The following is a 27,884-nucleotide window of genomic DNA, read 5'->3' on the forward strand; positions in this document are numbered from 1 at the left end:
GCCCAGCAGCCCTCCCTTGCAGGCAATGCTTGCAGCCATGCCAGCGAAATCCCAGGGAGCTGCGGGAGCCTCCGGCTGCCCTGGCAACAGTGTTGTGCTGCCGCCATCTCAGCTGCCCTCACCCAGCTCCTGCACCTCCTGTGGGCACGGAGGTGGCACCGGGCGAGAGGGCCTTCGACATGGAGCAGCATCTGTGCACCGCTCTCCGGGACAAGCTGCAGCTGCTGTGAGTGAGGGTCCCCCCTGTCCTGGGGGGGGGTGCAGGATGGGCACCTGGGCACCAGCTCCCGTTGAGGGGCTGGAGGGGAGCTCAGCTGTGGGGCCAGCACCTCTTGTGTCCCCAGTGGGCTGTTTATGGTCCCACTGCTGGGTCCCTATGGTGCCACTGCCAGGGTGGGCATTGCTATGTGGGGGCTGGGTGCCTAGGCAAAGGGCTGTGGTGTGTCCCCAGCAGGGGCAGCCACAGAGGAGAGGGCAGTGGAGTTATCAGGGCTCCATCTCCACCTGCTCACCATCCAGGGATGGCAGGACACAACATGCTGCCCAACATACTCCTGGGTGGCTTTCACACAGCTCCTGCTGCCACCTTTGGAAACGAGAGCGGGGAGGAGGCAGGGAGATTCCCCAGAGTCTGATCAGAGAGCTGAGGTTGTGCTGTGACTTGTCCTTCCCCAGGATGCCACCCTCCACTCCAAATGGAGGGAAGGTGGGTGAGGGCAGAGAGAGCCAGGCCCTGGCAAGCAGTGATGGTCCCCGGGGGGCCGCAGCCATGCCACAGTGGCTAATGCCCCTACCTGAGCTCTCCCCACTCAAACACAAGTTCCACATGACCCACGGCAGGACGGTGCCAGCATGGGATGGTGCCACGCTGCTGCCCTCCACACGCTTGCTGCTGAAGAGGAGGGAGGTGGCAGAGGTGGAGCGGGCACTGCAGAGACAACGGGAGGTAAGGGCAGCCCCCAGCCCCTCCATGTGCCCCCTTCCTGGGGGCTGCAGCCCTGGCTGTGGCATGCCATGGCAGATAAACATCTGGCAGGCACGTCTCCAGCTGTTCATGGGCTGGCAGCTGTCCCCACCTGGGGTGCAGTGGCCTGGGGCAGTGCCATCACCACCCAGCGGTCCTGTGGCCCTGCAGGAGTTTCAGCAGAGGATGGAGCAACTGGTACAGCACCAGCAGCAGCTGGGCCAGAGGGAAAAGCAGCACCAGGATGTCACCCTCAAATTTGATGCCTTCCTCAAGGTGCCAGGGCAGGGGCTGGGCTCAGGCTGGCCTCGGTGCCCTGCTGACCCCATCCCCCTGCCACAGGGCTTGGCAGCAAGGCAGGAGCAGGCACTGCAGCATGCAGACAAGGAGCGGGCATGGGCAGCAGAGCAGGGTGCCAAGGTTGCCCACCTGTGCCAGGAGCTGGAGGGGCTGCTGCAGCACAGGGACCACCTGGCCCTGTGCCTGCGGAGCCTCCAGGTCTTCAGTGACTACCTGCAGGCCGTGCTGGCCAGGACAGGGCAGGTGAGAGGGGGGGTGCCACACTCTGTGTCCCCCAGCCTTTTGTGAGGGGTCAGCCCTGTCCAGGGCAACAGCCCCAACACCACCACTGCAGCTTCCTAACCCCCTTCCTACTGCCCAGTTCCAGGATGTCCCAGCCATGCTGGCTCATTTTGAGGCACTGGTGAGGCCATGGGCAACCCTGGCACAAGAAGCAGAAGCTGAGCAGGAGCAGCTGGCCCTGGGCTGGGCACAGCTCCAGCAGCAGCAGGAGGAGATTGACAGCAAGCTCCTGAGCACCAACAACGAGGTGTCCCAGCTCCATGCATGCCTGGAGGCTGCCCCCCATGATATGCTGCAGAGGGTAAGGGGTGATGTGGGGTGCCCAAGGATGCCCCCAGTGAAAGGGGCAGCAGAATAGGATCCTGAGCATGCTGCAGAGGGCAGATGCCCAAAACAGTGGTGGTGGTAAGCAGGGCTGCACCCCCTGGGCTGAGCTGGGGTTCCCAGTGTGCCCAGAAAGCAACAGCAGCAGCTGGGCATGATGGGGGACACACAGCCAGGACTCCCAGGACCCCCTGTGCTGGCAGGAGGGATGCAGGGGATGTGGGGCAGTGGCTGTGGGGCCCAGGGCTTTCTGTTGCTGTCCCCTAGGAGTCCCACTGGGCCCATGTCCAGAGCACAGCCACCCAGGAGACCCTGCTGCTGGGCCAGATCAAGCTGGCAGTGCTGAACCTCTTCCAGCTCACTACCAGGTGGCTCGAGTTCCCTGCAGACATAGCCCTGGAGGACACTGAAGCCCAGCTGGATACGGTCAGCACGACCTCCTCCCCTGGGTGGTGGGGCTGGAGGTGACACAGGGATAGTCACATCATGGAAGGCTGTGGCAGTCAAGCTCCCTGTCTCTGCAGGTGCTGTTTTGTATGAAGGACCTGGCTGCCATCTGTGCTGAGCTTTGCCCCAAGCAGCTGGACCCACATCCCTGATGCTTGCCTGTTGCCACCACCATGAGCCCACTGCACCACAGGGGTACCAGGGTGCCCCTGAACCAGAGACGACCATCCACTCCTGGGGCTGGGGAAAGGCTGCCACAGCCAGTGTTGGGCCCCAGGACCACCCTGGGGATGGAGGCTGCTCCCCAACACTTCTGGGACCCCCAATGACAGGAGGTGATGCGGATGGCAGTGGCACAGAGGATGCACTGGGATGGTACCACAGGGGCACAGAACCTCACACCCTGCTCTCCTGCAAAGGCCACACTAGGCAGTAGGACCTGGCTGCCGTGTAGGAAGGGGGGAACTAGTGCCTGTCTTCAGGTTGTTGGCACTTCCAAAGGCATTTCCTGTCAAAATATAACCCTGCTGTGGACCTGCAGGACCTGGTTGTTCAAGGTGGCAAAAGGAGGGACAACCGCCCCCAGCACGACACTTGTAGGAAGAACAAAGGGGAGTGAGGATGCAAAAATCAACCAAATATTTACCATCTCCTTCCCCAGCCCCAGTGTGTGTGGGAAGCCCCTGGGGCACATCCCCTTCCCTACACCTTCTTCCTCAGCTTGCCCTTCTTGGCGGCTCCCAGGCGGCGGCCGAAGGCCATCTGCCGCAGCTCCTGCACCCGCTGCCGGTTCCTGGCCTTCAGCCGCTTCAGGCCCCCGCTCTGCAGGAAGCGCTGCTTGGCTGCCTTCTTGCGCTGCTTCAGGATCTGCTGCTTGGTCCTCAGCTCCGAGCGCACCTTGCCCCGGCCTGCGGCCTGCCCGGGCCCTGCTAGGAGCAGGGGACACAGCCAGGCTCAGCTGGGAGGCCAGAGAGAGGAGGCGGGGAGGCAAGGGGGAGGGACCTCTGTTGCTTGCTCCGGGTACTCACCGTGCCCATGCCTGTGCTTCCCCCTGAACTGCTCCCTGCTGCATGTGTCCTCATCTTCATCACGCTCGTCAACTTTGTACTTCTGCTTCCACTTTTCATAGCTGGGGTGGGGTGGGTTAAGGGAACCTGCAGTGACTCCCCCTCGCTTGATGCCCCATCACTCGACCCATCATGACCACTTTCCCTCCCCATCACTTGACCCAGTGTGCCCAGTCTCCCTCCCCAGGCCAGTGCCCTGCTGTGGGATGGATCCCTAGGAGCAGGGCAGCAGTTCCAGCCCCGCTGCCCCTCACCCCCAGCTCTCAGGGGGCAGGATACAGGTTGTTCTTGTAGGAGCTGCTGATGTAGCGTCCGCTCTCCGTCCGCACCTTCTTCTTGTCCTCCTGGCCTGTCTGCCCCACGAATCGCTTCTTCTTGCGGTCCCTGTGAGCAAGGAGAGGGCAGTAGGACCAGGAAACGCGATCCCCAGCCCCAGCTCCCCTCCTGAGCCCATGGCCAGGCCCCACTCACCACTTCAGCAGCTGCCTGCTCTTGTTGAGGTTGTGGTTTTCATCACCCATGAGATCCAGGACGGCTCCGGCTGCCTGCTGCTCAAAGGCGCTGCCCTCGCCGCCCACGCTCAGCCTGAGAAGGGTGGGTGGTCAGAGCAGCCCCTGGCACAGGCTGGGGCAGAGCAGGGGCGGGAGCCCTGCCACACTCACCCCCTCTCACTCTCGAAGTCCTTGGGCCTGTAGGGGATGTAGAAGTCCTCGTCCTGCTGTGCTGGCTGCCGCCGCTTTTTCCTGGGGCTGCCTTCTCCCCCTCGGCCCTGTTTTCGCTTCTGGCCCACCACAGTGGAGAACACGTCCTGGAAGGGGACAGTGGAGGGGCTGGGAGAGCCACATATGCCAACCAGTCACTGCACCAGCCCCTGAGCCCAAGCACAGCCTGGGGTCCCCGGTGCTGCCAGCACCTGGCTGAAGCTGCCTTGCAGCAGCTCCCACAGCAAAGCCTCCATCCCTGCCCTGTTACCTGGAGATCTTCCTCCTCTCCTTCTCCACCCTCCTCAGGCCGAGGGGGAGCTGTGCCCAGCCCCTGCCCTTTGAGAGCTGCCTCCCGCTTCTCCTGCTGCCCGCGCTGGTACTTCTCAATGAGGGCATGGTCGTGGCGCCGCTTGGATCGCATCACAGCGCTGGCCAGCGTCCGGGACGTGGCGTTGATCTCAAAGATGGTCTGCTCCCAGGATGGCAGCATGAGCCCCACTGAGCTGCACGTCCAGCCTCATGGACCTTCCCTTCCATCCCATCCCAGCCACCTCATGCCCGAGGACAGGTCTCAACTCACCGCCTTGGACTTGTAGGACTTAATGCTGTCCACCAACTTCAGCCTCTCCAGCTCCGTGTCCTCGAAGCGAGCACCTGGGGAAGATGAACAGGCAGAGGGGCACAGATCAGCTCCTCAGCAAAGAGAACAGGGTCCCCTCGCTTGGTGTCCCCTGGCACTCACTGAAGAGGGGGTGAATGCCCAGCTGGGACACATCCAGGTCCTTCGCCCTCTTGATGGACTCGGGCGCGGGGCTGGGCCGGGAGCGCAGGTACTGCTTCTGGGCATTGTCAGCCACGCGGCGCAGGCTGCGCAGCTCCAGCGAGCCCTCGTGGTCCGTCAGCAGCAGGCACTCCTCATCGTCCACCAGGCTCTGGGGGACACGGCCCAGCACCCCGCCAGCATCTGCAGCCCGGGGGACACTGTGTTACCTTGCTGGCAGCCAGCCTTGCAGTGGGCAGCAAGCCAGGAGCTAACAGCCATGGGCAGCTCGGTGGTGTTACATCAGCATCCCCAATACAGAACTCCATCTTCCTCAGCTGCTCTTCACCCCAATAATGAGAGCACATTGCCCCTCTGTACCTACCACAAGACCATCAGCTCCAGTGATGGCCAAGAATAAAACCACAACAGCCACCTGGCCAGTGTCCCAACTTGGACATGCAGCCACCCCCACACCTTTGACCAGCTCTGCCTTACCAGTGGGCATCTCCTGGGCACCAGCAAGGACAAGTGGGTGCCCCAGGAAGAGGTGGAGGTCGAAGACGTAGGGCATCTCATCAGGAGCCACCAGTGAGTAGGCAGTGCCACTCCGGCCAGCTCTGGCCACACGACCTGGCAAGGGAAGGAGGAGAGTGAGAAACCAGACCCAGTGCCAGTCCAGCCTGCCCCTACCCAGACAGGGACCCACTGGTGCCCCTGGGAGCCCACACACATGATGTTTACCAGGTAGGCATGGCTGGCCTTGGGTCACTGGGGAAGGGGGCAAAGGGGAGGCACCAGTCCTGCCCCTACAGCCCAGAGTTAGGAGATCAGGGACATTCCTGCTCCTGCTTTTTCCCTAGTCTATGTCCTGATGTCACAACAGAGCAACCTCCTGTCCCAAAGGTATCACCACCAAGGCAAGGACATCAGTGCCAGCCTGGGAGGACACAGTGATGAGAAAATCTGGGGACAAGGAACAGTCCACTCACGTCCTCCCTGTCACCCTGAGGAACCCCCAGGTTGCAAGGACCCCTGCAAGGGGGACCAGCACCCACCGACACGATGCAGGAAGAGCTTGGCCTTGGCAGGGAAGCTGAAGTTGATGACATTGTCCAGCATGGGGATGTCGAGCCCACGGGCAGCCACATCAGTGACCAGCAGCACCGGGCACTTGCCCTGGGAGAACTTGGCAATGTTGATCTTGCGGGCAGTCTGGTCCAGAGAGCTGTAGATGTGTGTGCAGCGGATGCCCTGCGCTGTCAGCAGCTGGGGAGTGGCAAGGAGAGATCAGATCCCACCTGGGCCTGCACCCTCAGCCAAGGGACAGGGCTCCTCAGCGCCTGAGACCTCAGGGTGCCCACTTGGATCCCCCAAATTTCCCTGTGCTCTCCCCTGTCTGAGGGGGTAGGTGGAGGCAGCATCTTCCTGATTACATCTACTGGGATTTATCCCTTAACCTTGCAAACAGAGGCAGAGGCTAAAACACAGACCCCAGGTGGGTCTGGGAAGGGGTCCTAGGCACCCTGGCAGCCCACCCTTTAGCAGAGGCACATATTGGGCACCTTCAAATGCCACTTGCCTCCTTGAGATACTCCGTGTGGTGCTTGGTGGCCACAAAGACGACTGTCTGGTCCTGGGGCTTCACCACGCTCCGGAGCAAGTGGAGCAGCACGGCCGGTTTGTCATCCCCACGCACGTGGAAGAAAGCAAGCTGCAAAGGGAGGGCAGAGTTCAGCCCCTCTGCATCCCCACACCGGATGCTGTCCCCTCCTTGTGAGCATGGAGCCACCACAGGGTGGCTTGCAGAGAGCTGGGGAGCACAAAGCCCATTTTGAGCCCTCCTGGCCCCTCTCACCTTGAGCTGCTCACTAAGCTTGGACTCCACATCCAGGCGGATCAGCACTGGCTCGGTAAGACCTGTGGGACAGGGTGACACACAGGGGTCACACATGGGATGTGCCCTTGGCTTGGGGACACCCACTTGGCCCAGCTCAGTTCTGCCTGTCCTGGGCTCAGCCCAGTTATGGAGCCATGCTGTGTCCCCATTCCCCATCCCCAGGCTCCCCCAGGTCCAGCCCCACAGCCACCACCTGCCCCACGCTGCTCACCAGCCCGGGCAAACTCAACGAGCAGCTTGGGCAGCGTAGCAGAGAAGAGGACGGTCTGGTGGGAGTCTGGGAGCCGGGCGATGATCTCCTGGAGCTGCTCAGCAAAGCCCATCTCGAAGAGCCTGCAGAGGGGTGCACATGGGACATGGCAGCACTTGTTTGGTCCCTCCATGCCCAGTGATGCCACCGCCCAGGACCCCTCGCTCCTGCCATTGCCCATCCCTCACACGGGGACCCCCCTGCGCCCCACTGACCTGTCAGCCTCGTCGAACACCACGTACTCCACGGTGTGCAGCTTCAGCTTCATCTCTACCATCACGTGCACCAGGCGCCCAGGGGTGGCGATGATTCTGTGGGGACAGAGCTGGTGATGGGACCAGGCAGGGCAGCGATGGTGTCCCCACACCATCCTGGGTGCCAGGTCCAAATCGGAGCCAAAGAAGAGCCAGTGGAGACCCCCTTATTTCCCGTAGGGAACACTGGAAAATGCTCCAAAGGAACACCAGGATACATCCATTGGGCACTCTGAATGTAAACACCAGTGATGTCCAGGTGCTGGGTGCCTCTTGGGGCTCATTTCCCTGCCATGTGTCCCTTCCCTGTGCCCTACTCACATGTCAGGGTTCTCATGCAGGGCAGCAAACTGGTCTTCCATCCTGTGAGAAGGGACAGAGGTTGGGGTGGTGCTAGGTGGCACAGGGCAGCTTAGCCCCTTGACAGTTTTTGGGGAGGCTTTAGGGAAGAGGGGACTGGTGGAGATATGAGGACAGCTTACTTGTCTCCTCCCAGGATCAGGGCTGTTTTCAGGCCTGTAAACTTGCCCAGCTGCAGGGTGAAAAAGAAACACGTCGGGTTGCCTTAGAAACAAATCCTTCGTCTCTGTTGTCCCCCATGCGCTCCCATTGTCCCCCCATACCTCTTTGGTGAACTTCAAGGTCTGCAGGGCCAGCTCGCGGGTGGGTGAGAGGACAAGGGCGCGTGCCCCAGCCTGGCTGGGCGCCTTCAGCCGCTCGAACATGGGGATGAGGAAGCAGGCTGTCTTCCCGCTGCCCGTGCGCGCCATCGCCACCACGTCCCGCCCGCGCAGGATGGCAGGGATGGTCTGTAAGACACCACCTCACTGTCACGGTCACCGTCCCGCCACCACCCCCCCGGGGCAGGGGTCGCACCACTCACCTTCCTCTGGATGGGTGTGGGCACTTTGTAGCCTTTCTTCATGATGCCCTTGAAGACGGGGTAGCTGAGGCCTGTGGGAACAGAGACGGTGAGGGGGTGTGGGCAGGGGGACAGTCTCCACCCCAGGGACAGCTGCCCCCTGCCCTGCACTGACCCATGGACTGGAAGCCGCCAGATTTCTTCTTCTTCTGGTTCTGGGCCCGCACCATGGCCCGCGTGTCCAGCTCGGTGTCGGCATCATCACCATCGCCATCACCATCATCCTCCTTGGCAGCAGGGAAGGCAGGTAATGACGGCACAGGGACCTGGGGACAGTGGGGATGTGATTGCAGTGACAGAAAGGGGCACCAGTACTGGAGACACCAATACTGGGGACTGACACTGGAGGCACTGGGGACTGTGGCAAACAAGGACAGGGGATACTGGTTTTGGGGACAGCAGTACACAGGGACTGGTGGCGCCAGTGCCAGTATGGTACACAGGGACTGGGGAGATCAGCACCAGGCAAAGCAGCATTCGGGGACTGGGGATAGTGGTACCGGGGACACGAGCACTGGGGGCACTGATACTGGGCACAGGGGGACACTGGCACCTGGGGACCGGAACGCTGGCACTGGGCGAAGCAGGAACACTGCAACGTGGGAACAGGGGACACCCATGCTGTCCAGTGGGGACACTGGCACATGGGGACCGGGGACACCAGCACCGGGCAAAGCGAGGAGGGGCACTGGCACATGGGGACCGTTACGCCGGTACCGGGCACACAGGACACCGGCACTAGGCGTGATGGGAACACCGGTACTGAGGATCCCGGCACGTGGGGACTGGTGACACTGGTGACACCGGTGACACCGCCCTCGAGACCCCTCCCCGGTCCCAACCTCTTCCTCCGCCGCCACCCTCACCCCCCCGTACCGGCGCTCCCCGAGACTGGCGGCGGGCGCGCGGCGGCGCCATGTCGGTGGCGGCGGAAGCACGTGGTGCAGAGCGCGGAAGGGGCGGCCTCGGACCGGCCCCGTCCCGGGGCCATGCGGGCGGGTGGGCCGGTCCCGGGAAGTGGTTCCGCTCCTGCTCCCGCACTGCCGCGAGCGGGCCGGGGCCGGGGTATCCGCCGGGCGCGGGCCTCCTTCGTGGACGAGTCGCTCTTTGGCAGCCCCGCGGGGGCCCGCCCGGAGCCGCCCGGCTTCTCGCCTCCCTGGGCGGCGGCGGCAGGCCCCGGGCGCGTCGGCTTCCGGCCAAGGAGTAAGTGCAGGTGAGCGGCGGCACCGGCCCGTAGCCCCCAGGTTCTGGAGGCTCGCTAGGCACCGGCGGCCGCGGGGTGCCTGCCGGTACTGGCTCCTGCGAGCAGCAGCTTGAGGCCGGGCAGCAGCTCTCGGTCCTGCCGGGCTGGGCTGGGCTGGCCCCGGAACTTCTCTGCGCGGGCCCGCGAGGCTCTGCCCGCCGTGACTAGCTCAGCAGGGAGCGGTCGGGTCTCGGTGCCGCCGGTGCCCGCTTTTTTTTTAACCAACACCCGGTTTCTCTGCTCCTGCCCGGGCAGGTTGAGGAGCCACACCCCGTCCTTCTGCGACGAGTCCCTGTTTGGTGCCAAGCCCGCGGGTCCGGCCTGGGCAGCTCCCTGGCTGAGGAAGGAAGATATAGCCAAGCTCCATCCGCTGCTCTGGAGCCCCCCGCCTGCCCCCCAGCCCAGTCCGGCGCCCCGCTGCCGGGAGACTCCGCTGCGAGCCGTCCACCCACCCACCTCCGCCGCTCCGGCAGCTGCTGGCTCCCCAGTGGGCCGTGAGGACAAGTCCTGCCTCTGGAAACGTCCTGATTCTTGCTCCAAAGGGCAAGGTGCTCCTGGCAGAGGGCGTTCTCAGTCTCTCAGCCGGCTGAACACCCCCTCAGATGGGCTCTGCCTGACCTCACACAGTCCCAAGACAGAAATGTGTAAAAAACAGAGGCCTCTGACAGCCCCTGTGACCCCCCAGGGACCTCTGATGAGGGGTCAGTCCAAAAGCATGTCCAGACCTCCTCTGGACAGGAGCTCCTCTGCAGCGGGTGGCTGCAAACCCAGGCCTCCTTGGAAATGAAGCCAAGTGTCTTTTTGGATGTAACTACAGCCTTAACCTACCTGAGCTGGGGCTTGATCTCCTGGTGAGTGAGTTCTGGAGGACCCTGGGACCTCCCATGGCTTCACACAAAGGATGGGAATGCTGCTCTGTGTGGGAAGATGAGCATGGAACCAGAGGTGACCACAGCACTGGAGCAGGGCAGGCTTGATGGCAACAGCTGCTTCCATTGACTGTCCAGTGGTTGTCAGATGAGGTGTGGAAACAAGCTAGGTTCCTTCTGTCCGGGAAGTTGGAACAGCAGGAGGCAGGGTTGCCTGCAGCATAGGTCCATGTACACTGGCAGCATAGCCCTGGTGGGGGGATGGGCAGGTCCTGAGCTCGGGTGAGGGTCACAGGAGGAAGCAGAGTGTGTTGCAGTGGTGGTGATCCCAGGAAAGTCTGGCACGGGGAGTTAAGGTGTGAGGGCCCTGACAGGAACCTCCGCTAACCACTTGTGGAGAGGGGAGTCCTGCTTTGTCCTGCACAGTCACAGAATTTCTTGGGCTCAGTAAGACTGCAGGGGGACTGTAGCCCAGCCTCCTGTTGGAGGGTGGTGAGCTGTGGGCTCAGGTGGGGCTGCTCAGGGCTTTATCTGGTCAGGAGGTTGAAACTCTCAAGGACAGAGGCTGCACAACCTCTTGCCACTTGACTGTCCTTGGGGTGAAGTGTTTTCCTTTGTACCCAGCAGGAGCCTTTCTTGTTTCAGTTTGTCCTCTCATTCTGCATCTGAGCACAGAGCTTGGCTCAATCCTCATGCTCTCCTCTGCTTTGCAGGTATTGGGAGACTGCTCTGAGGCTCCTCAAAATCTTCCCTTCTCCAGACTGAATGATCCCCATCTCCTCAGCCTCTGCACATGGGATGTGTGTTCCAGCTCTCACCATCTTGGTGGCTTTCTGCTGGCCTTGCTCCATTTCATTGATGCTTTGATAATCTCCTTTGGCAAGGAAGAAGGGAGGATGAGCACAGAGGTGAGGAATGGCACCGCCCTGCTCCTTCCTGCTGGTGGTGGGATTCCCCCAGGCTGGATGGGGTTTGTGACAGAAAAGGATCTGCCAAAGGGATTTCAGCAGCTTTGGTGATGAGGATGTGCTGAGTGGATGTGTAGTGCCATGGTTGTACTGAGGGTTGTGAGGTGCCTGTCACCAAATAAATGATCCAAGGCCAGTCTGCTGGGGTATTGTGTGTGTGGTGCATGGGGTGCTGCTGTGTGATGCAGGCGCAGCTCTGTCCCCAAAGACTGTCAGAGCAAAGCAGCTCCTCAGTTCCCATTCCTGAGATGGGAAAGAGCAGCTTGGTCTGTAGGAACATGGGAAGGAAAGCAGATACAGCACATGGGTGGGTCACTTGGGGTTTGCACCCAGTGTCACTGCTCCCAGGAGGCTGCAGGGGTGAGCTTCTGAGGTGAGGGAGAGCAGGAGAGTCACTGGGAGTTTAACTTCCTCCCACACAAAGGGAAAGGTTCTCTCAAATTCACCCAAGGTCAGACTGAGCCAGGTTAAGGGCTTTGCTCTGCCCCCAGAAATTCTTGCCACCTGGAGCAGCAGCAGGATTGCACTGTGACCATCTCCAGCACACCAAGGGCACTGAACTAGGAAGGCCAGCCAGGAGCCTGCACTCCTGGCCCAGTCCTGTTGGCAAGAAAGATTATTCCTTGCCTATTGCAAGGCAGCAGAACTCCACCTAAAATGGTGAGATGTGTTGTCATGCCACTGCTCTGATGCCTTCTGTCTGTGACAGCCGGGCCTGGCAGGCTTGGGCCTTGGTGCCAGTGCTCTCAGAGCTAATGCTTGTCATCAGCTGAGCCCCAGGGGAGCAAGCAGCCTTGCTGGGAGGAAAGAATGGAGGACACAGGATGGATGTTTTGTTTATTTCTTGGCCTTCTTGCCCTCTTCTATTTCCTTTGCCTTCGATGTGAGGAGGCTTTTCTGGATGCAAGTGACAGCACAGCATAGGTCGTGGCCGTTTCCCTCGTGTCCTGCTTGTTCTTCTGCCACACTCAGTACTGCTCCTCAGTCCAGGAAGAGTAGGTGAGCACAGTGTGTTTCTCCCTTGGGGCCAAGCCTTTTCCTTGGTGCAGGCAGCACGAAGTGCCTCTTGCTCAGCTTGGCAAGACAGCAGGTACCAGTTGCTGCAGGTTTGAGGGCTGTCAGCAGGTTGTCCCTGCGTGCCCCTACGGAGGAATTCTCTTACCTGTCCCAAATCTGGGTACAGTTGCCTCTGGCTGCTGAACTGAGCCTTCCCAAAGGGGCCAAAAAAAAGAAGAGGAAATGTGCCTGAATGGGACTTTTGAAGAGGTGCAAGGTCCAAATACCAGCTCCTTTGAAGCTTCCCTGCATTGCAGACAGCCTTCATCTACCAATGGAGACTCTGAGTAAGGCATACACAGGTCGGATCCTGATCCAGAAAAGGCCACATCTGTGTGGTTTGGATGGGGCTGAGCCTGAGCTGAGAGCTTTGCTGAGAACCAGGTTCTGTCACTGGTGCTGGAACCCACTGTGAGCTCTGGGGTGTGTGGGACGAGCCAGGTTGTGTCCACCTGCAGAAGGCCAGGGACAGGCAGTTTTGGTGGCACTCAGCAGTGGTTTTATTCCTTGCCCAATGTTTGAACCATACAGAAGAGGAGGGTTCAGAGAACCAGCAGTTCTGGGGCTTGGGCACCCTGGCAGATAGGTAGCAAGAACAACCTGACTTATTAAAAGCTTGAGAAGCTGAGGATCCTCATGATGAGCACCAAGCATTCAGGCTCCTCACTGCCCTTTGCATTGCAGCACTCCACCTGGGTAAAAATTGTAGGGCCATGAAAGCAATTAGGGCCTTCTTGGAGGAGGTGTTGGGGGATGCTGACAGCCTGTGCAGCTTAATTTGAGTATTGACACAGTGAGATGCCAGCTGTTAAGCCTGCGGGTCTCTGTGGGCTTGGTGAGAAACCGAAGTGTGTTTTGGACACTAGATGGAGACAAGAGGGTTAAGGATTGAGAGGAAGGCAGATCCCTGTTCCCTAGCAGCAGGTGGCTGAGTCAGATCCAGTGAGATGACTCATCAGCAAACTGGAATAACTGCCCCAAAATCTAAGCTGCAGGGAGCTGCTGGAGCCGCAAGCAGGACACACAGTGCAGTACTGGAGTGCTAGAAAGATGAAGCTTTTAAAATGAAGGGAGATTTTTATCTGACAAGTTGGCAGGGGTTTGTGTGGCCAGGGTGGTCAGTTTACCCCCACTGCTGTGTTCAGGCTCCCAGGAATTAACAAGAGAAACCAGAGGCCATCACCTCAGCCACGCTATTTCCTGTCCCACACTGACCCAGGGTGTCACTGAGGGCTTCCAAGCCATAAGGAGGACAGAATTGGCACTTTCTTGCTACTTAAACCACAAGGACAACATTGGTTAAAATATGGAAGGGTGTAAATGAGTCGCTTTTATGTCATGCTGCTTTTGTCATGTGTGTTTGATGCTTTACCACTCCTGGTCTAACAGAGCTGTGCAGTCCAGCACAAGAGTAGAAGGTGCTCCACTGCCCATAGGAGGCTGGGGCTTGTGTGGAGCAAACGTTGAGTATGAATAACATGAGGCAAGGGAAATGTTCAGTTGTTTTCTAGCTCCAGATTTGCCCTGTCCACTGTCATGACTCAGGTGAGAGTTGTAGATACAGAGCAGCTGGGATTCTTACCTGCTGCTGCTCTTATTTCTCATTTTTCTATCTGCTCATCACTGTGATAAGTCACACCCTGCATCTTTGGCTCAACCCTGACTCGACTGCTTGTCTTCTGCCTCTCAGCAAAGTACCAAACAATCTGGGGGCTGCTTAGCTTCCACAATTAGCTGTGCCAAGCCCTTGGTGCTACAAACAACTGTAAAAGGTGGTTTTATGTGCAAGCACTAATAAGTTTGCTCTGCTTACCTCATACCAGCCCCCTTGTTTCTCAACACGTACCTCGCTCTATCTGTGGCAGCTTCATTGCTCTGCATTTTGGCTCATGTGCAGCCTCTCCAGACTGGCACAGCTTTGCAGAGGGGGGGTTCAGAGCTGATTTGGTGGCTGGGGAGAAAGGGCAGTCCTGTGAGTGAGCTAATTGCATGGGGGAAACAACTGTGTTGCTACAGGGCTGCTTTCCATTGAAATCAGCAGAGCATTGTAACATACTCTGAAAAACAGCATCTGTGTCCTGCCAGGAGCTGGCAGGAGCCAAGTAATTGCCCAAAGCAGGCAGCAGCCTGACCTAATGGCACTAGGACAGTTTTAATCTCCTCCTGCAGTATCCTTCTGAGAACTAGTACTGATCCAGTTCTCAGTGATCCAATACTTGTATTGACTTGTGTCCTTAGGTGCTGAATGTCTTGCCTGTAGCTTGTTCAGGGAAGTCCACAGCTCTCATTTGTGACATTTTGCTGTTTCCAGCTTGGTCTGCAGGATGCAAGTTTTCTGAGACAGTTGGCCAGCTCTTGAAAGATGTTTTTGAGAACTCTCATCACGTTGTCCTCGTAAATCCTGGATGGTAGCACAAAGGAAGAAATACTACTGGGAAAGAGAGGGCATAGTGAGGTCAGCTGGTGGGTAGAAGAAAGGCTTGTTTGCAAAGGTGTTGGTAACTTCAGGCAACTGGACACCTCTGCTCTGGTTCCAGGGGGTGTCTCCTCCAGCTGGACAGAGCTACCCATTCGTAACATTGGCAGGAGTGCTGCTGGTAGCAAAATCAGTCAGGGCCCCTGGACAGAGAGTGGTGGCTTTATCAGGCTGGATTGGGCTCAGAGGGGCTGTCTTGGGGCCTCTGCTGAGCAGGGTGCCTGCGAGAGAAACGCTCAGCCTGGACAAGGGGAACAGATTTATTCACTGTACAGTGGGCTGCTCACTTTTAGCTTGGCAATCCCCACTTCATCACAGATGGGCATCATCCTGCGATCTCAGGAGAGTCGTGTTTCACTGATGGGGCCCTTGACCCTTCATGCCTCCTGCTGTGCCTCCTGCTGTACCTCCTGCCCCTTGAGCTGGGCTGCCCTTTCTGAGGGCCCATCTCTTCTCCTCAGCTACCGCGGCCTGACGGGAGTGTGTTGGGGCCTGGGAAAAGAGCTATGGTCTTCTCGAGGCGAGGCCCAGCCCAGTAAACCGGTACCGGGTGTGCCGGGCGTGGCCCAGAGCTGCTGCCCTCCGCCCGCGTCCCGCCGTTGCTAGCGGGCTGCTGCGCTCTCCTCTGACCCCGCTGAGGGGGCCTCGGCACAGCCAATGGCAGTCTGCGCTCTCGACGCCGAGAACCCGCCCTCTACGGTCTCGGACCAATCAGCGTCCCCGTCTGATTGGAGAGGCAGCACAATTAGCCAATGAAGAGGCCAAGTGCGGGACGGAGAAGGAGGAGGGGGCGGGAATAATCCGGCATCTCTTTCAGGGGTAGCGGGCCGGCGGTGGGCGGGGCAGAGTTGGCGCTGAGAGCGGACTGGCTGGCGGGGGAGAGGCTCGGCCTCTCCGGGAGAGCCCCGCGCCGCGGCGACCAATGAGCGGCGACGGGGTGGGGTCACGCCGGGCGCTGAGGAGCGGTGGCGCAGCGGCTGCGGGCGCCGGGTCGGCGGGGTCGAGCTGGGCCCGACCGGGGGTCGCAGTGGGAGGGTCCTGGGGGCCGCAGGCGTGAGGGACTGCCGGGGTGCAAGGGGCATCTGCGGATACCCCGAAAGGGCTGCGGAAGCTGGAGAGGAAGGAGTTGGCGGGGCTGGTTTGCGCGGGCCGGGGGCGGCGGGGCTGGGGGAAGTCCGAGAAGGCAGCCGGGGCCCACACAGCGCGATGACAGCCCCGTCTCCGTGTCCGTTTCTATTAGGCCGCGGGAAGAGCCCGGTCGCAGCCGCTCTGTTTGCTGCCCAGTCGTGAGGGTCCGCCGCGAAGGCTCAAGTCCCAGCCCTCGCTGCACCCCGGCGGGTCTGTGCGGCTCGATTCCCCCGGGCCCGGTGCTCGGCAGCGGCACGGTCAGCCTGTGGCTGTGGGAGATGTGGCCTCCGCCGTGACTTCTGCCTGCCCTCGCCACGGCCTGCGAAGAGGGAGACGGGGAGCGTGACAGCTGCGTGGCGGCACCGGTTGCGGAGCGTCCGTGTAACGCTGTCCGGGGCCTGCGCGGTTGTTCTTTTCCTCCCTCTTTTAAAGAAATCGGTGACTTTGAGGCAGTGGCCTCACCCAGTCCAAAAGCCGACAGGAGCTCCGTGTGTGCAGTCTTAAACTGGTCTCTTTTTCTCTCTTCTTACCTGAAATCGAGGCATTTGGGCATGACAGGGGAACGAGCCCAGTGTGACCGTGACACTTAGCATCATGCTGGCTCCAGATGCGTCACACACGCCTGCGTCTTGTGCTGTGTGGTCAGGAGTTTGTCAAGAAGCACTTTTGCTCCTGTGCTGGACTGGGTGCCGTGCACTGACTGGAAGAAGCAGCCCAGACCTGACTTTCTGACTTTAGTTTTTGCGTGAATACTGCTGTTGAGTCCAGCCTCCTGCACTGTGCTTCGGGAGCAAGCAGCTCCATCCCTTTCTGAACTGTGGGCTCTAGAGATGGGTGCACGAACCTCCATGTTGCTCTGTCTGGAAGACACTCCTGATGGAAGACTTTCTGGGGAAAGCTTTTGACATAAGTGTTTTACAAGTGGAACTGAAAACCAGCATTATTTAAAGTTCTCGGAGCAGGGACAGGATGGCTGTGAGCATGGATGACGACGTTCCTCTCATCCTCACCCTGGAGGACGGTGGAAGCGGTGCCTCAGCCCCTCTAGATGACCTGGATCGGGAGGAGCTGCCTAATGAAAGTAAGATCACTTTGTCCTTGTTTCCTGCCCGCTCTGGTGGCCTCGCTTGTTTTTCTCTTTATGGTGGCTGCTCTTTCTTGTGCCTGCCAGCACCTGAAACTCTCAGAGCTGTCATTCAGCGTCCCGATGGCTGCCTGAGAAAATCAGATCAGGAAGTTGCTTATTGTGTGCCTTGTTTACTCACAGTACCGGTGTCACGCTGGGGGGGCAGAGGGCACTGGATGGATGGGTCCTACCAATGCTGTTTCTAACACAGATAGTTTGTGGTTTCCATGCAATAAGCTGTGACCTCATTGTCCTCAAAGCTCCTTTCCTGCACACTGGCCCAGAGTTCCTTCTCTTGGCACTGGTCTGCTGTGCTATGCCAGTGGCCCAGGCTGCAGTTATGTCATTTAGCATTTTCCTAGCACCGTAAAGCTTCTGTCATTTTTCAATAAGGAAAGTAAGAGGCATTGATAAATCCTTTTAATGTCTTTAGTGTGCTCTTACCAAACAACCTGGAATACTTCTAGCCTGTATATATTTAGACAGTATATATATTGTAGACAGTATATCCTGTCAGCCCCAGGCATTTGGTGTGACAGAGCCAGCCTGGGATTGTTGGGAGGATGAAAACAAAAGCCACCACTTCCTTAGAAGTGTTGCTTTCTCCTCCGTGTCTCTCTGAGGCAATATATCTATCACCCTGCCCTTGGTGAGATGGGACCAGCAGATGCTCAGCAAGTGTCTGGTTAATGTTATACCTCACTGAATGTGCTGGAGGAGTTTTGTTCAACACATCCCTTTGACTTCCAGCTGACATTGCAGGCATGCACACAGGTCGTGTGATCCTGTTCAAGCCCTCGCTGCCACAAGCTTAACATATTGTAACAAGTAAATCATTGCCTGGCCTGGCATCCCTTTTTTTCCCTACATTACACCTCTATTCCCTACTGCCTCTGTGACTCTGATTTGATTTCTCCCATGCAGTCTCGTGGGTTCCCTTAATTTTCTTCTCTGACTTTCTGAGCCAGTAGATAGTTTCTGCCAACCAAAATTCCTCCTCCATCCTCCTCCTCTCCCATCCCTGCAAGACACATCCCTGGCTAAACTGCCCACTTGACTTTCTCTAAGCCTTGCTGCATCAATTTTCCATCAAATCTGCTTTGTTGCATGTTTATCTCTTAAAGTTTAGCTGTCTATTTTGAAGCTAAGTAGAAGAGAGGATGCTCCTTCTGCCCACTGGTGTATTTAGAGGCTTTCTTGGGACTAATTTTAATCAGTCTTCTCTCATCTTTTTCTTCCACCCGCCTCCCATCCCTTTAAAGAAGAAGCTTTATCAGGTGCTTAAAGCCAGCACAACAGTGTTAAAGCACAAGCATGAGAATGGGTGTATTAATAAGTAAAAACATTCCACAATCTGCTTCCCTTGAAATACAGGAAAATTGTTTGGGGACTAATTTTGTGCTTCTTAAAAGATCACTGTGTGGTTTTTGAGGATTCATTTCCTGGCATTCTCCGAATGAAATGTCTCTTGGTATTGAGGAAGTGTTATTTTGCTCCATGTGCTAATCACTGGTAAAGTTGGATTTGCTGAAAAAAAATAGAAACTTATGCCATGCCAGTGATACTGGATGATACAGAGCCTTTTGAAGCTGGTGGGTTGGGATGGAGGATGAGAAGAGGAAGGCTGGAATGAACAACATGAAAGGCACATTTATCTCTGAGAAGCGGGAAGCTTAAATTAGCAGAGAGCAGAATAAGGCAAAGTAAGCTTGTTTAAAAAACAGGACATGTAGCCCAGCTTTCCTCTCTGCCTGCAAAGAAAATCCACTGTGAAATGCAGAAAAGTTGTGCCTCGTGGAGGCTCTGAGGAATCCAAATGTTCCCCCTCAACTCTGCCTCCCCATCGCTGCTGAGGGCTGAAATGACATTAACAGAGCTCTGCCATTTTGTGGTTTTACTCAGAAATTTCATAGATTCACAGGATGGTTTGGGGCTGGAAGAGCCCTTAAGGATCATCAAGTTTCAACCCCCCCACTGCCACGGGCAGGGATGCTTTCCACTAGCCCAGGATGCTCAAGGCCTCATCCAGCCTGGCCTTGAACACCTCCAGGCAGGGGGCATCCAAAACCTCCCTGCCCAATCTGTTCCAGTATCTCACCACCCTCACTGGAAACAAATTTCTAATTTCCAGTCTAAGTCTGCCCTCCTCAAGCTTCAATCCATTCCTGTCCTGTCACTACAAACCCTTGTAAAAAGCCCCTCCTCAGCTTTCTTGTAGCCCCCTTCAGGTACTTGTGTTTTTCAGGGAAAAAGTTTGTTTAAGAAGTCCTTTACAGGAGAAGGAGAGCCTGTCAGAGTGATGATGAGGGGCAGGGAAGGTCAGGAGGTTATTGCCTTCTGGTTTTGTCTTCCTTACGCCTCAGCTCTCAGAACATTCATGCAGAACTTGGAGCAACAGCTCACTTGTTACTGTGCCAGACCATTGGCTGAGGGATTTAGTGGCAGGTTAAAGCAAAACTTTTTAGGTGTGTCTCCAGCTGGCACTGTTTGCAATGAAGGACTCACCATCCTTATCCCAGGTGACACCAAGAGAGAGACAAAGTGGCTGAAACCACCCTAGTGTTAAATCACACATCCAAGGTTAATAAAAATAATTAAGTTTTGTGTTGCTCTATCAATGAACCTCTCTAAATTTTAATCTATATTCCAGCCTGACACAACCACCTCACTAAGTGTTGTGGATCTGTGTGGTTTCAGGATGTTAACTCTCAGAGTTTGGGGGTTTCTTGGGCTTGTTTTTTTGAAGAACTTGATTTGGGATCTAGTTTGTTACATTCAGGCCCTTGGATAAATGAATGGGTAATTTGGGACTTTTGGTGTTGAAATAAGTGCTGTAACTGGGTTGAAATAAGTAGTAACAGGGTTTGCTAAAAGCAGATGTAAAAAGAAGGGACTCGAGCAGGATATTCCTTTCCTACCCTGGCAGATTTCTCCTCTGGGTAAGTGAATGTCTTGGGGCTAGAATCAAAGAAAAGCTAAATGAGAAAACTGTATGGAAAATTACATTCTTCAAGAAAATGTCCAGCTGCAAATTTAATCTCCCTAATCATATAGCTCTTAAGCACTTAATGGGAGAAAATACTTGCATGGGGAGGAAGATTAAACCACAGCCTTCTGTGGCTTGTGCTGGGGTACACAACTTCCAGGGAGTTTCCCTTTGCTGCTGCAGAGGCAAAAGGTCAGAATCCTGCAGGGATTTCAGACCACATCCAGAAAAATGTGGTCCCTGGTGGTTTTCTGGCTGCAAATTCTAGGGCTGTGGTGCTGGGTGGTTTTTGTTTCGAGCTCCCACAGCTGAAGGAGAGCGAGAGAAGCATTTTTATTACCTCAGTCCCCACTAATTAACACGACGCTGCCCTTCCCTAGTCCACATCCTTTTATCTGAGAATCTCTGCGTGCTGTACACACTCTAATTAAACTTCTCAGCACCAATCTGAGGTGAATGACTAATACGAACTGGATTTCTGCAGAAGGCAAAAACGGGGATGCAATCCTTGCACCACCTCTCCCCAAATCATGTAATGAAAAAGAAGCAGCCAGAATTTAGTGATTTCCTGTCCCTCACCCAAACTCCTGGGTTCTCAGAATAGCTCCCAGTCTGAAGTATGTTTTCCATATACAAAAGCAGTATGGATAGCCTTGAAACTCTAGGACAGTGTCTCTCCTTGAGCTGATGGGAACTATAAGCAATAAATGAGTGCACATTGATTTATCCTGTATTAGATCAGATACAAGATTCTCCTTTGCCTCCTGCATGGAAATTGCTGTAGCCTCAAGTGGAGTTTCAGTGTGTTCAGAGCAGAAAGTACAGCTCCAAGTGTTGTACTGGGAACAATGTGATATTGTCTGTCTGTTTCTCCCACACAATGGATTATGGCAAGTGGAAGAAGTCATCTTTAAACTCTGGGGGTTTTTACAAGAAAGCAACTGCATCTGCTATTGAGGTAAAAATGAATTACTGTGTGCGTGTGGGGAGCTGGGGGGAGCACCCACACCAGCCATGTGCAATGTTTTCTAGCAGGATTGGTGGAGAATGGGAAGTTAGAACTTGGAATGTTGAGGTTTCAGCTGAGCCTTTGCAATCTCGGCTTCTGCTAAAGAGTAAACTGTTGAGGAAACTAGAGCCAGCCTGGCATCTTGGGTAGGAGGAGAGTGTTTGTGCCCTCTGTGTCCTACTGTGGAGAAGCAGGGGGCCCAAAGTGTGTGAGGAGGGCTGGAGCACCTCCCCTATGGGAACAGGCTATGAGAATTGGGGCTGTTCAGTCTGGAAAAGAAAAGGCTCCAAAGAGACCTTAGAGCAGCTTTCCAGTACCTGAAGGGGGCTACAAGAAAGCTGGGAAGGGACTTTTTACGAGGGCTTCTAGTGATAGGATGAGTGGGAATGGATTGAAGCTTGAGGAGGGCAGATTTAAACTGGAGATTAGGAAGAAATTTTTGGTGAGGGTGATGAGACACTGGAACAGGTTGGCCAGGAGATTTTGGATGCCTCCTCCCTGGAGGTGTTCACAGTCAAGTTGGACACAGCCTTAAGCAACCTGGTCTAGTGGAAGGTGTCCCTGCCCCAGGCAGGGGGCTTGGAACTAGATGATCTTTAAGGTCCCTTCCAACCCAAACCATTCTATGAATCTATAAAGAAAATGGCATTGCACTGTTGGTGAAGGTGGAGGGACTGCCCAAGGTGTGCTTGGTGAGGAATGTGGCTGTGGGTATGGAAAGCAGTGACTGTGGAATGTGTGCCTTTGGCCATGGAAAGCAGTGACAGCCTCTGAGAGTGCTGTTTGTGCCTGTAAAAGTGTGTGGTGTGTGCTGGGCTTTCCAGAGCTGCTGGGAAAGAGCCTCTCTCCATACCTTGGCTCTGCATGTCAGCCCAGTTCCTTGATGAAATGCATGAAGAAGCCTTCAGCATGAAGAGGCCTTCAACCACCTCCCTGGGAAGCCTGTCCCAATGTTTGAGGACCCTTTCAGTGACGAAGTTTCTTCTAATGTCCAACCTAAACCTCCCCTGGTGCAACTTGAGGCCATTTCCTCTCATTGTATTGCTTGGTCCTTGGGAGAAAGGACCAACCCCCAGCTGGCTCCAAGCTCCTTTCAGGGAGCTGTAGAAGGCAATGAGGTCTCCTCTCAGCCTCCTTTTCTTCAGGCTGAACAACCCCAGTTCCCTCAGGTGCTCCTCCCCAGACCTGTTCTCCAGACCCTTCACCAGCTTTGTTACCTTTCTTTGGATACGCTCCAGCACCTCAATGTCCTTCTTGTGGTGGTGAGGGGCCCAAAACTGCACCCAGTACTCAAGGTGTGGCCTCACCAGAGCAGAGCACAGGGGGGAAACTGCTGTGTGCATGATCCACAGCTTCCACTCATCTGCCTCTGCTCTTGAAACATCTCCATTGCCTTCTTCCCACTGCTGCTTCCTGTGATGCCATCTGTGAGGTGAAGAGATTTCCAGTGGTAAAATAAGTGTCTGTTTTCTGATAGGCTGAGGGAATGTTTAAACTGGAAATAAATCCCTGACCTTTGGGGAAATGCTGTGAGCACACAAACTCTTAGTAGCTGTGCTTCATGAGGGACCATTTTAGTTGCTGTGAAAGCACCTGGCAAAACCTTTGGTGGAAAACAGGTGTTTTAAATCACAGAATCACAGAATGGTAGGGGCTGGAAAGGACCTCTGGGGATCATCTAGCCCAACCCCCCCTTCTAAAGCAGGAGCACTCACAGCAGTTTGCCCAGGATCACAGTGTCCAGGTGGGTTTGGAATCTCTCCAGAGAAGGAAACTCCACCATCTCTTTGGGCAGCCTTGTCAAGGGCTCCAGCACCTTCACAGCAAAGAAGCTTTTCCTCATGTTGAGGTAGAACTTTCTGTGTTCCGGTTTGTGCCCATTGCCTCATGTCTTGTCACTGGAGATGACTGAGAAGAGCCTGGCCCCATCCTCTTGCCCCCCATAAGTCCTTTAACTCTTGCTGAGCATTGCTCAGATCCCCTCTCAGGCTGCTCTTCTCTAGGCTCGACAGCCCCAGGGCTCTCAGCCTTTCCTCCTCCCAGAGGTGCTCCAGGCCTCTCAGCATTTTTGTAGCTATCTAGTAGATTTAATAAATCCTTCAGTATCTGTAGTTTTTGATGCTGATTTGAAAGTCAGGATGTTGAAGAAGGTTATTTGGACTTGGGCAGTTGTTGTGCAATGCTGTAGGTAATTAGTGTGAAGAAACAGGGGATGAGGGAACAAGCAAATGCTTGCAATGGGCTTGCAGATCCTGAGATCTCTGCCAGCCAGGCTCTTTTGGATTATCTGGTGGCTTTCTTGGATACCACACAGGATATTTTCTCACATCAGGGCTCCTAGTTCTCCCGATTTGCCTTTAATTAGTTCCAGTAGCAGTGCTTTGGCTGCCACATTCAGAGGTGAGGCATGGCCAGAGCACAGGACTGGGATCTCATTTTTTTGGAAGCAGTCTGCTTCTGCTGTTGAAGCTGCTCCTCCTTTTACCTGGGGTAAGTTGGTTCACATCACTGTGGTTGCCAGGTCTCACCTGTAAAGCACAGATCACACCTTTTGTGGAAGGGCACAGGTAGGCTTCATCCCTTTGGTATGAAGAGAAGCTGCTCTGCATTGTGTGGTCTGAGTTTATTGGTATGCTCCTGCTTAAAATGCCTATGGAGGGGAATTGTATCTGAAGCACAAGTGGTGGTTGGGTGCTGGATTGTTGTTTATCCCTCTGAAAGTCTCATTTCTCCAACCTAACAGCCTTGCATTTTGCAGCTTCTGCCAGTGCTTCTCTAATCCTTTCCTGGCCTAGATGACTTATAATGAACGTTTTAAGCGAGCAAAGCGAAGCAAAACTGCCTCCAAGATGAGTGAGGGGTGAAAATCTTGGAAAGGGAAATGAACACCCAAAACATAAGGAGATTATTGTTTTCTCCTTCAGTACAATTCATTTCCCTGGGTGATGAGCTCTGGAAACTCAGAAGAAAGAGGTAAATGCTGCTTTCTAGGAGATGTTGGGTCTCTTTCAATATGGTGTTAGAAAGAGTGGAAAATGTGTTTCTGCTCTTCAGCTCCAAATGCATCATCCTCAGGAATTTCATTTATCCTGAGAATGCAGGGTTTGAGGCAGGACCAAGGGCCTCAGCTGTGCTTAAACACTTGCTGTAACCACAGGGTAGAGCTGGTACCTTTGGTTGAAACAGCACCGTGTTGTCCAGACCTCACAAAAGCATTTCTATTGAGACATTGGCATTGTGACTCTCTAAATGCTCTATCTACAGCAGAAAAAAACCCCCAAAAAAACCCACAAAAAAAAAAAAAAAAAAAAAACCAAAAACCCACAAGCACAGTAAAGTACCAGGAGATATTGCTGGGCTGCAGTTATCCTCTGGAGGGTTTGTTTTTGGGGTTGGTTTTTTGTTTTTTTGTTTTTTTTTTTTTCTGAGCCTGCCTTGTTTTCTTAGCCCAGCAGGAGATGGGTTTGCACAATGCACACATTGTGTGTTTCACAGTAGGATGCTTTGTCAAACAGAATCTCTGCACTGTTGACTCTTTTCGTGCAGTGTAAAAAAAAAAAGGAAAAAGAAAACAAAAAAATTCCTAGTGATTTCATCTTGAATGCTCCATGCTGTTCAAATCTGAGCCAGGCAAAGCGGATACAAGGTAAAGAAGAGTTGGGTTAGTGTCCCTTTGTCCTGGAGTCAAATGGTTCTTTCTCCTTTGTCATCTCCTGGAGCACTAGCCATGGAGATCATCTTGTGCATGCTCACTGGAAAGTCAGGGAGTGAGGCAAGGAGTCTGGAAGCTTCTTCATGATCCGTTTGTGGGGAGTAGTGGCCTTGATGCTTGGAGGGAGGGAGCCTGTTCCCTTCCTGTGCCTCACAGTTCCCATCTTTGTGGTGTGAGAGCAGAAGAATTGTAGAATCATGGAATTGTTTTGTTTGGAAAAGACCTCTAAGATTGAGTCCAGCCATCTACCCAATACCACCACAGCCATCAAACCCTGTCCCAAAGTGCCACATGTCCCCACATTTCTTGAGCACCTCCAGGAATGGTGATTCCACCACCTCCCTGAGCAGCCTATTCCAATCCCTGACCGCTCTTGCAGCAAAAAAATTTTTTCCTCAACCTCCTCTGGCACCGTTTCAGGCCATTTCCTCTCCTTCTATCACCTGATGCTAGGGAGAAGAGACCAACCCCCACCTCACTCCAATCTCCTTTGAGGGAGCTGCAAAGAGGTCTCCCCTCAGCCTCTTCTCCATACTGAACAACCCCCATGGGCCGGGCTAGGTGTTTGCTCCCCAAGCCAACTGCTTGATAAGCTGGAAGATGAGGGTGGGCAGGGGTCTGTGCTATGGCATGGCAGAGCTCTGCTTTTGGAGCAGGTGGTCCTGGGTCTATAAAAGATGTTAAGGAGTCTGAAAGTGTTGGAGCTGCAGTTTTCAGTCGCCAGCTTTCCAGCTCGAACCGGTCACTCCTCAGCCACTGCAGCTGACTTGGGAACATTTGGCTCAGGAAGCGGAACAACAGTTGGAAACAAATAGCGATTAGGTTTTTTTTCATGGCTTCCCAGGGAACGCATCAGTTTGTTCGGCTCGCCCCTCGTTTTGGTGATTCCTGTGGATTTTGAAGGCACTGTAAGATGCAGGATGTTGGGTTCAGCCACGCTCGCTTACTGGCAGAGTCAAATGAGCAAAGGCTGAGCACGCTGAGTTCACTCATCATAACCAATATGATGCTTCTCACAACTTCCTTTACCCTTGGTATCTTCACCGAGGAATCCTGCCTGCTGCCGTCAGCCCCCCTGCGTTGAAATCCCATTTTACCCATTTGAATGCTGTAAGAAGCGCTGTATAAACTAAACAGGAGCATCTGTGAAGTGGTTAGAGTTGTTGTTGATTGCCTTTTCCTTATTGCCTTCGGGGGATTTGAGCTTGAATTTGCTGGAAGTAGAATTTATGAGGCAGAACGCTCCATTTCTGATCCTTAAGCTGGGAAAAGTGCAGAGCATTTGATAGGTCTTTCTCCTGCCTCCAATGTCTCTGGCTTTTGATCTGGACCTTGCAGGGCTCTCCCTGTGTCTTTAGCATAATTGCTTTTTGCATGTGGAGAAGATGCCTGATTTTTACACGACTGCCTGCTTTATGGAGAGCTGTAGGAGCAGCTTTAGGGTTTCATCCATCTGCTTCTGGTGAGCAGTTCAGCAGGAAGCTCCTGCACCTGTAGTGTGCTCGGTCTCTTCACGTGGGAGAGAGGGAGGCAGGAAAAGTGTATTTGTGTCGATCCACCACAGCACTGTGTGGTTCATGAAAGATCCTGTGGATGCCAAGAGGAGACTGCTGTGATCTGAGTCATAGTGTGGGGGTTTGAAGCTTGTATCCAGTGCTGATTTTATAATCACGATCTGGTGGTGTCTGTTTGGAACAAAAGGTGCTCTTATTCATGTTTGGGGCAGGGGGGTGGGGTATGCAATTTAGGATGTATCTCTCTGCACAACCGTGTTAATCCCTTTGTTGGACTTGATCTTAAGGGTCTTTTTCATGCCAAAACAATTCTATGGTTCTGTGGGGATGGACCCCTTAGCACTACTTGTGTTTCCTAAATGACTGCCTAGCACACCCATGTGTGTATATATATATATAGAGAGAGAGACAGTCACCTGGGAATGTCTGATCATCTGCATTTTATTCTCCCTGTAACTATCTGAGGTCACTTTCATTACCCTCAAGGGCTTTGGGCAAGTTTATTGTACAAAGGTAATGTGGATTTCACTGAAATGCACAAATGGGTTCCTGCTCTTTGTTAACTAAATGAAGAAATGCCTGGAGAATTAAGGCTTAAGTGATCCATCCTTGCAAGAGGGAGCACTGAAAAACTCCCCAGGGTCAGATTGCACTGGTGAGCTGCCTGTGTCATTTACAGGATAATCAGATGTGGGAGGAGGGAGGAAGGGATGCCATCCTTTACAGCTGGGACTTTTCCAGATGCTGGTTGTAGGAGTGGGGCTCAGAAGAAGAGTATAAGGGCAGAAGTTTGGACTTGTAACAGTATTTGCACAATCTATCCCCCGTGGCAGGTCACCCTGGCTGGAGGGGATCTGTGCCTGGTGAGAGGCACAAGAGCTGTGGTGTAGTCTGTCTTGTAAATGCAGTGTTCCTACGAGACACAACAGCAATGTCCAGCTGGTTGGGTAGTTTCAGGCAGTGGTGAGTGACTGCAGAAAGAGGACAATGTGGCTGTTTGTTGCCCACTGCCTTGTTTTTCACGGGGCAGAAGGGAGCATCGTTTCTGCAGGGTGCTGAGCAGATCAGAAGTGCTGGAAATGTGATTGAAGAGAGGGACACTTGCTGAGGCTGGTTTGCTCTGTGGCTCTGCCTCGCTACCTGAAAGTAGAATTTAATGTTCTGCTGCTTCTGAACTGCTGGCTGGTGCAAACAAGTGACCACTGTGGCCCTTACTGGGGAGAATTTTGACATCAGGGTTGGGGGGAGGTGACCAAGACAAAGCCCCATCCTTTCAAACACAAGGCTGGTTTCAGGACTTTATCTCTAATAGTTGCAAAGGGGAAGAACTCAAAACATTAAAAAATTATTCCTGTAGTTTGAGAGAGCACAAATGAGACAAACATACAGACGGATGCTTTAAGCTGGTGGAGAGGCAGCCCAGTACAGCCTGTGCTGGCTGACATCAAAGCAACTGCACCACTATCCAGCAAAGAAAGAAAGAGACCTGGGAGTGGAGGAAAAGGACAAAATGTGGTCAGCAGAGTTAAGGATGCTCTAGAGGATCTGAGAAATAAAAGACATGTGAAGTGTTAGGAACTCAAGGTTGAGCAGTGGTCGATAACGCCACAGGGAGGCTCAAGA

General features: G+C 54.7%; 4 protein-coding genes across 4 annotated transcripts in view; 3 read left to right on the forward strand and 1 right to left on the reverse strand.

Moving 5' to 3' along the window:
- Nucleotides 1-179: 179 nt before the first annotated feature.
- CFAP73 (cilia and flagella associated protein 73) lies at nucleotides 180-2,936 on the forward strand. The gene is made up of 7 exons (XM_054392572.1): nucleotides 180-226; nucleotides 841-946; nucleotides 1,136-1,240; nucleotides 1,307-1,507; nucleotides 1,626-1,847; nucleotides 2,138-2,296; nucleotides 2,859-2,936. Exons 1-7 carry the CDS (start codon nucleotides 180-182, stop codon nucleotides 2,934-2,936), a joined length of 918 nt encoding a protein of 305 aa, XP_054248547.1.
- An 83-nt stretch (nucleotides 2,937-3,019) lies between these two features.
- DDX54 (DEAD-box helicase 54) lies at nucleotides 3,020-9,092 on the reverse strand. Its single transcript, XM_054392680.1, has 20 exons — nucleotides 9,051-9,092; nucleotides 8,290-8,440; nucleotides 8,136-8,206; nucleotides 7,876-8,061; nucleotides 7,735-7,784; nucleotides 7,574-7,615; nucleotides 7,214-7,309; nucleotides 6,960-7,081; nucleotides 6,707-6,768; nucleotides 6,431-6,562; nucleotides 5,907-6,117; nucleotides 5,347-5,481; nucleotides 4,831-5,052; nucleotides 4,669-4,742; nucleotides 4,357-4,557; nucleotides 4,047-4,192; nucleotides 3,856-3,969; nucleotides 3,664-3,768; nucleotides 3,346-3,446; nucleotides 3,020-3,243 (listed from the first exon to the last, which is right to left on the reverse strand). Exons 1-20 carry the CDS (start codon nucleotides 9,090-9,092, stop codon nucleotides 3,020-3,022), a joined length of 2,487 nt encoding a protein of 828 aa, XP_054248655.1.
- A 71-nt stretch (nucleotides 9,093-9,163) lies between these two features.
- Nucleotides 9,164-15,609, forward strand: RITA1 (RBPJ interacting and tubulin associated 1). The gene is made up of 4 exons (XM_054392573.1): nucleotides 9,164-9,387; nucleotides 9,673-9,911; nucleotides 14,634-14,704; nucleotides 15,307-15,609. The coding sequence occupies exons 1-4, from the start codon at nucleotides 9,164-9,166 to the stop codon at nucleotides 15,607-15,609; spliced, it is 837 nt and encodes a 278-aa protein (XP_054248548.1).
- A 938-nt stretch (nucleotides 15,610-16,547) lies between these two features.
- Nucleotides 16,548-27,884, forward strand: part of TPCN1 (two pore segment channel 1) — a 53,702-nt gene continuing 42,365 nt past the window's right edge. The window contains exon 1 of the mRNA XM_054392544.1: nucleotides 16,548-16,995. Coding sequence (XP_054248519.1) covers nucleotides 16,884-16,995 — 112 coding nt within the window. The 5' untranslated portion in view covers nucleotides 16,548-16,883. The remainder of the gene's footprint in view (nucleotides 16,996-27,884) is intronic.

Source organism: Indicator indicator, chromosome 26 (assembly GCF_027791375.1).
Source record: "Indicator indicator isolate 239-I01 chromosome 26, UM_Iind_1.1, whole genome shotgun sequence".
Classification (NCBI taxonomy): Eukaryota; Metazoa; Chordata; class Aves; order Piciformes; family Indicatoridae; genus Indicator; species Indicator indicator.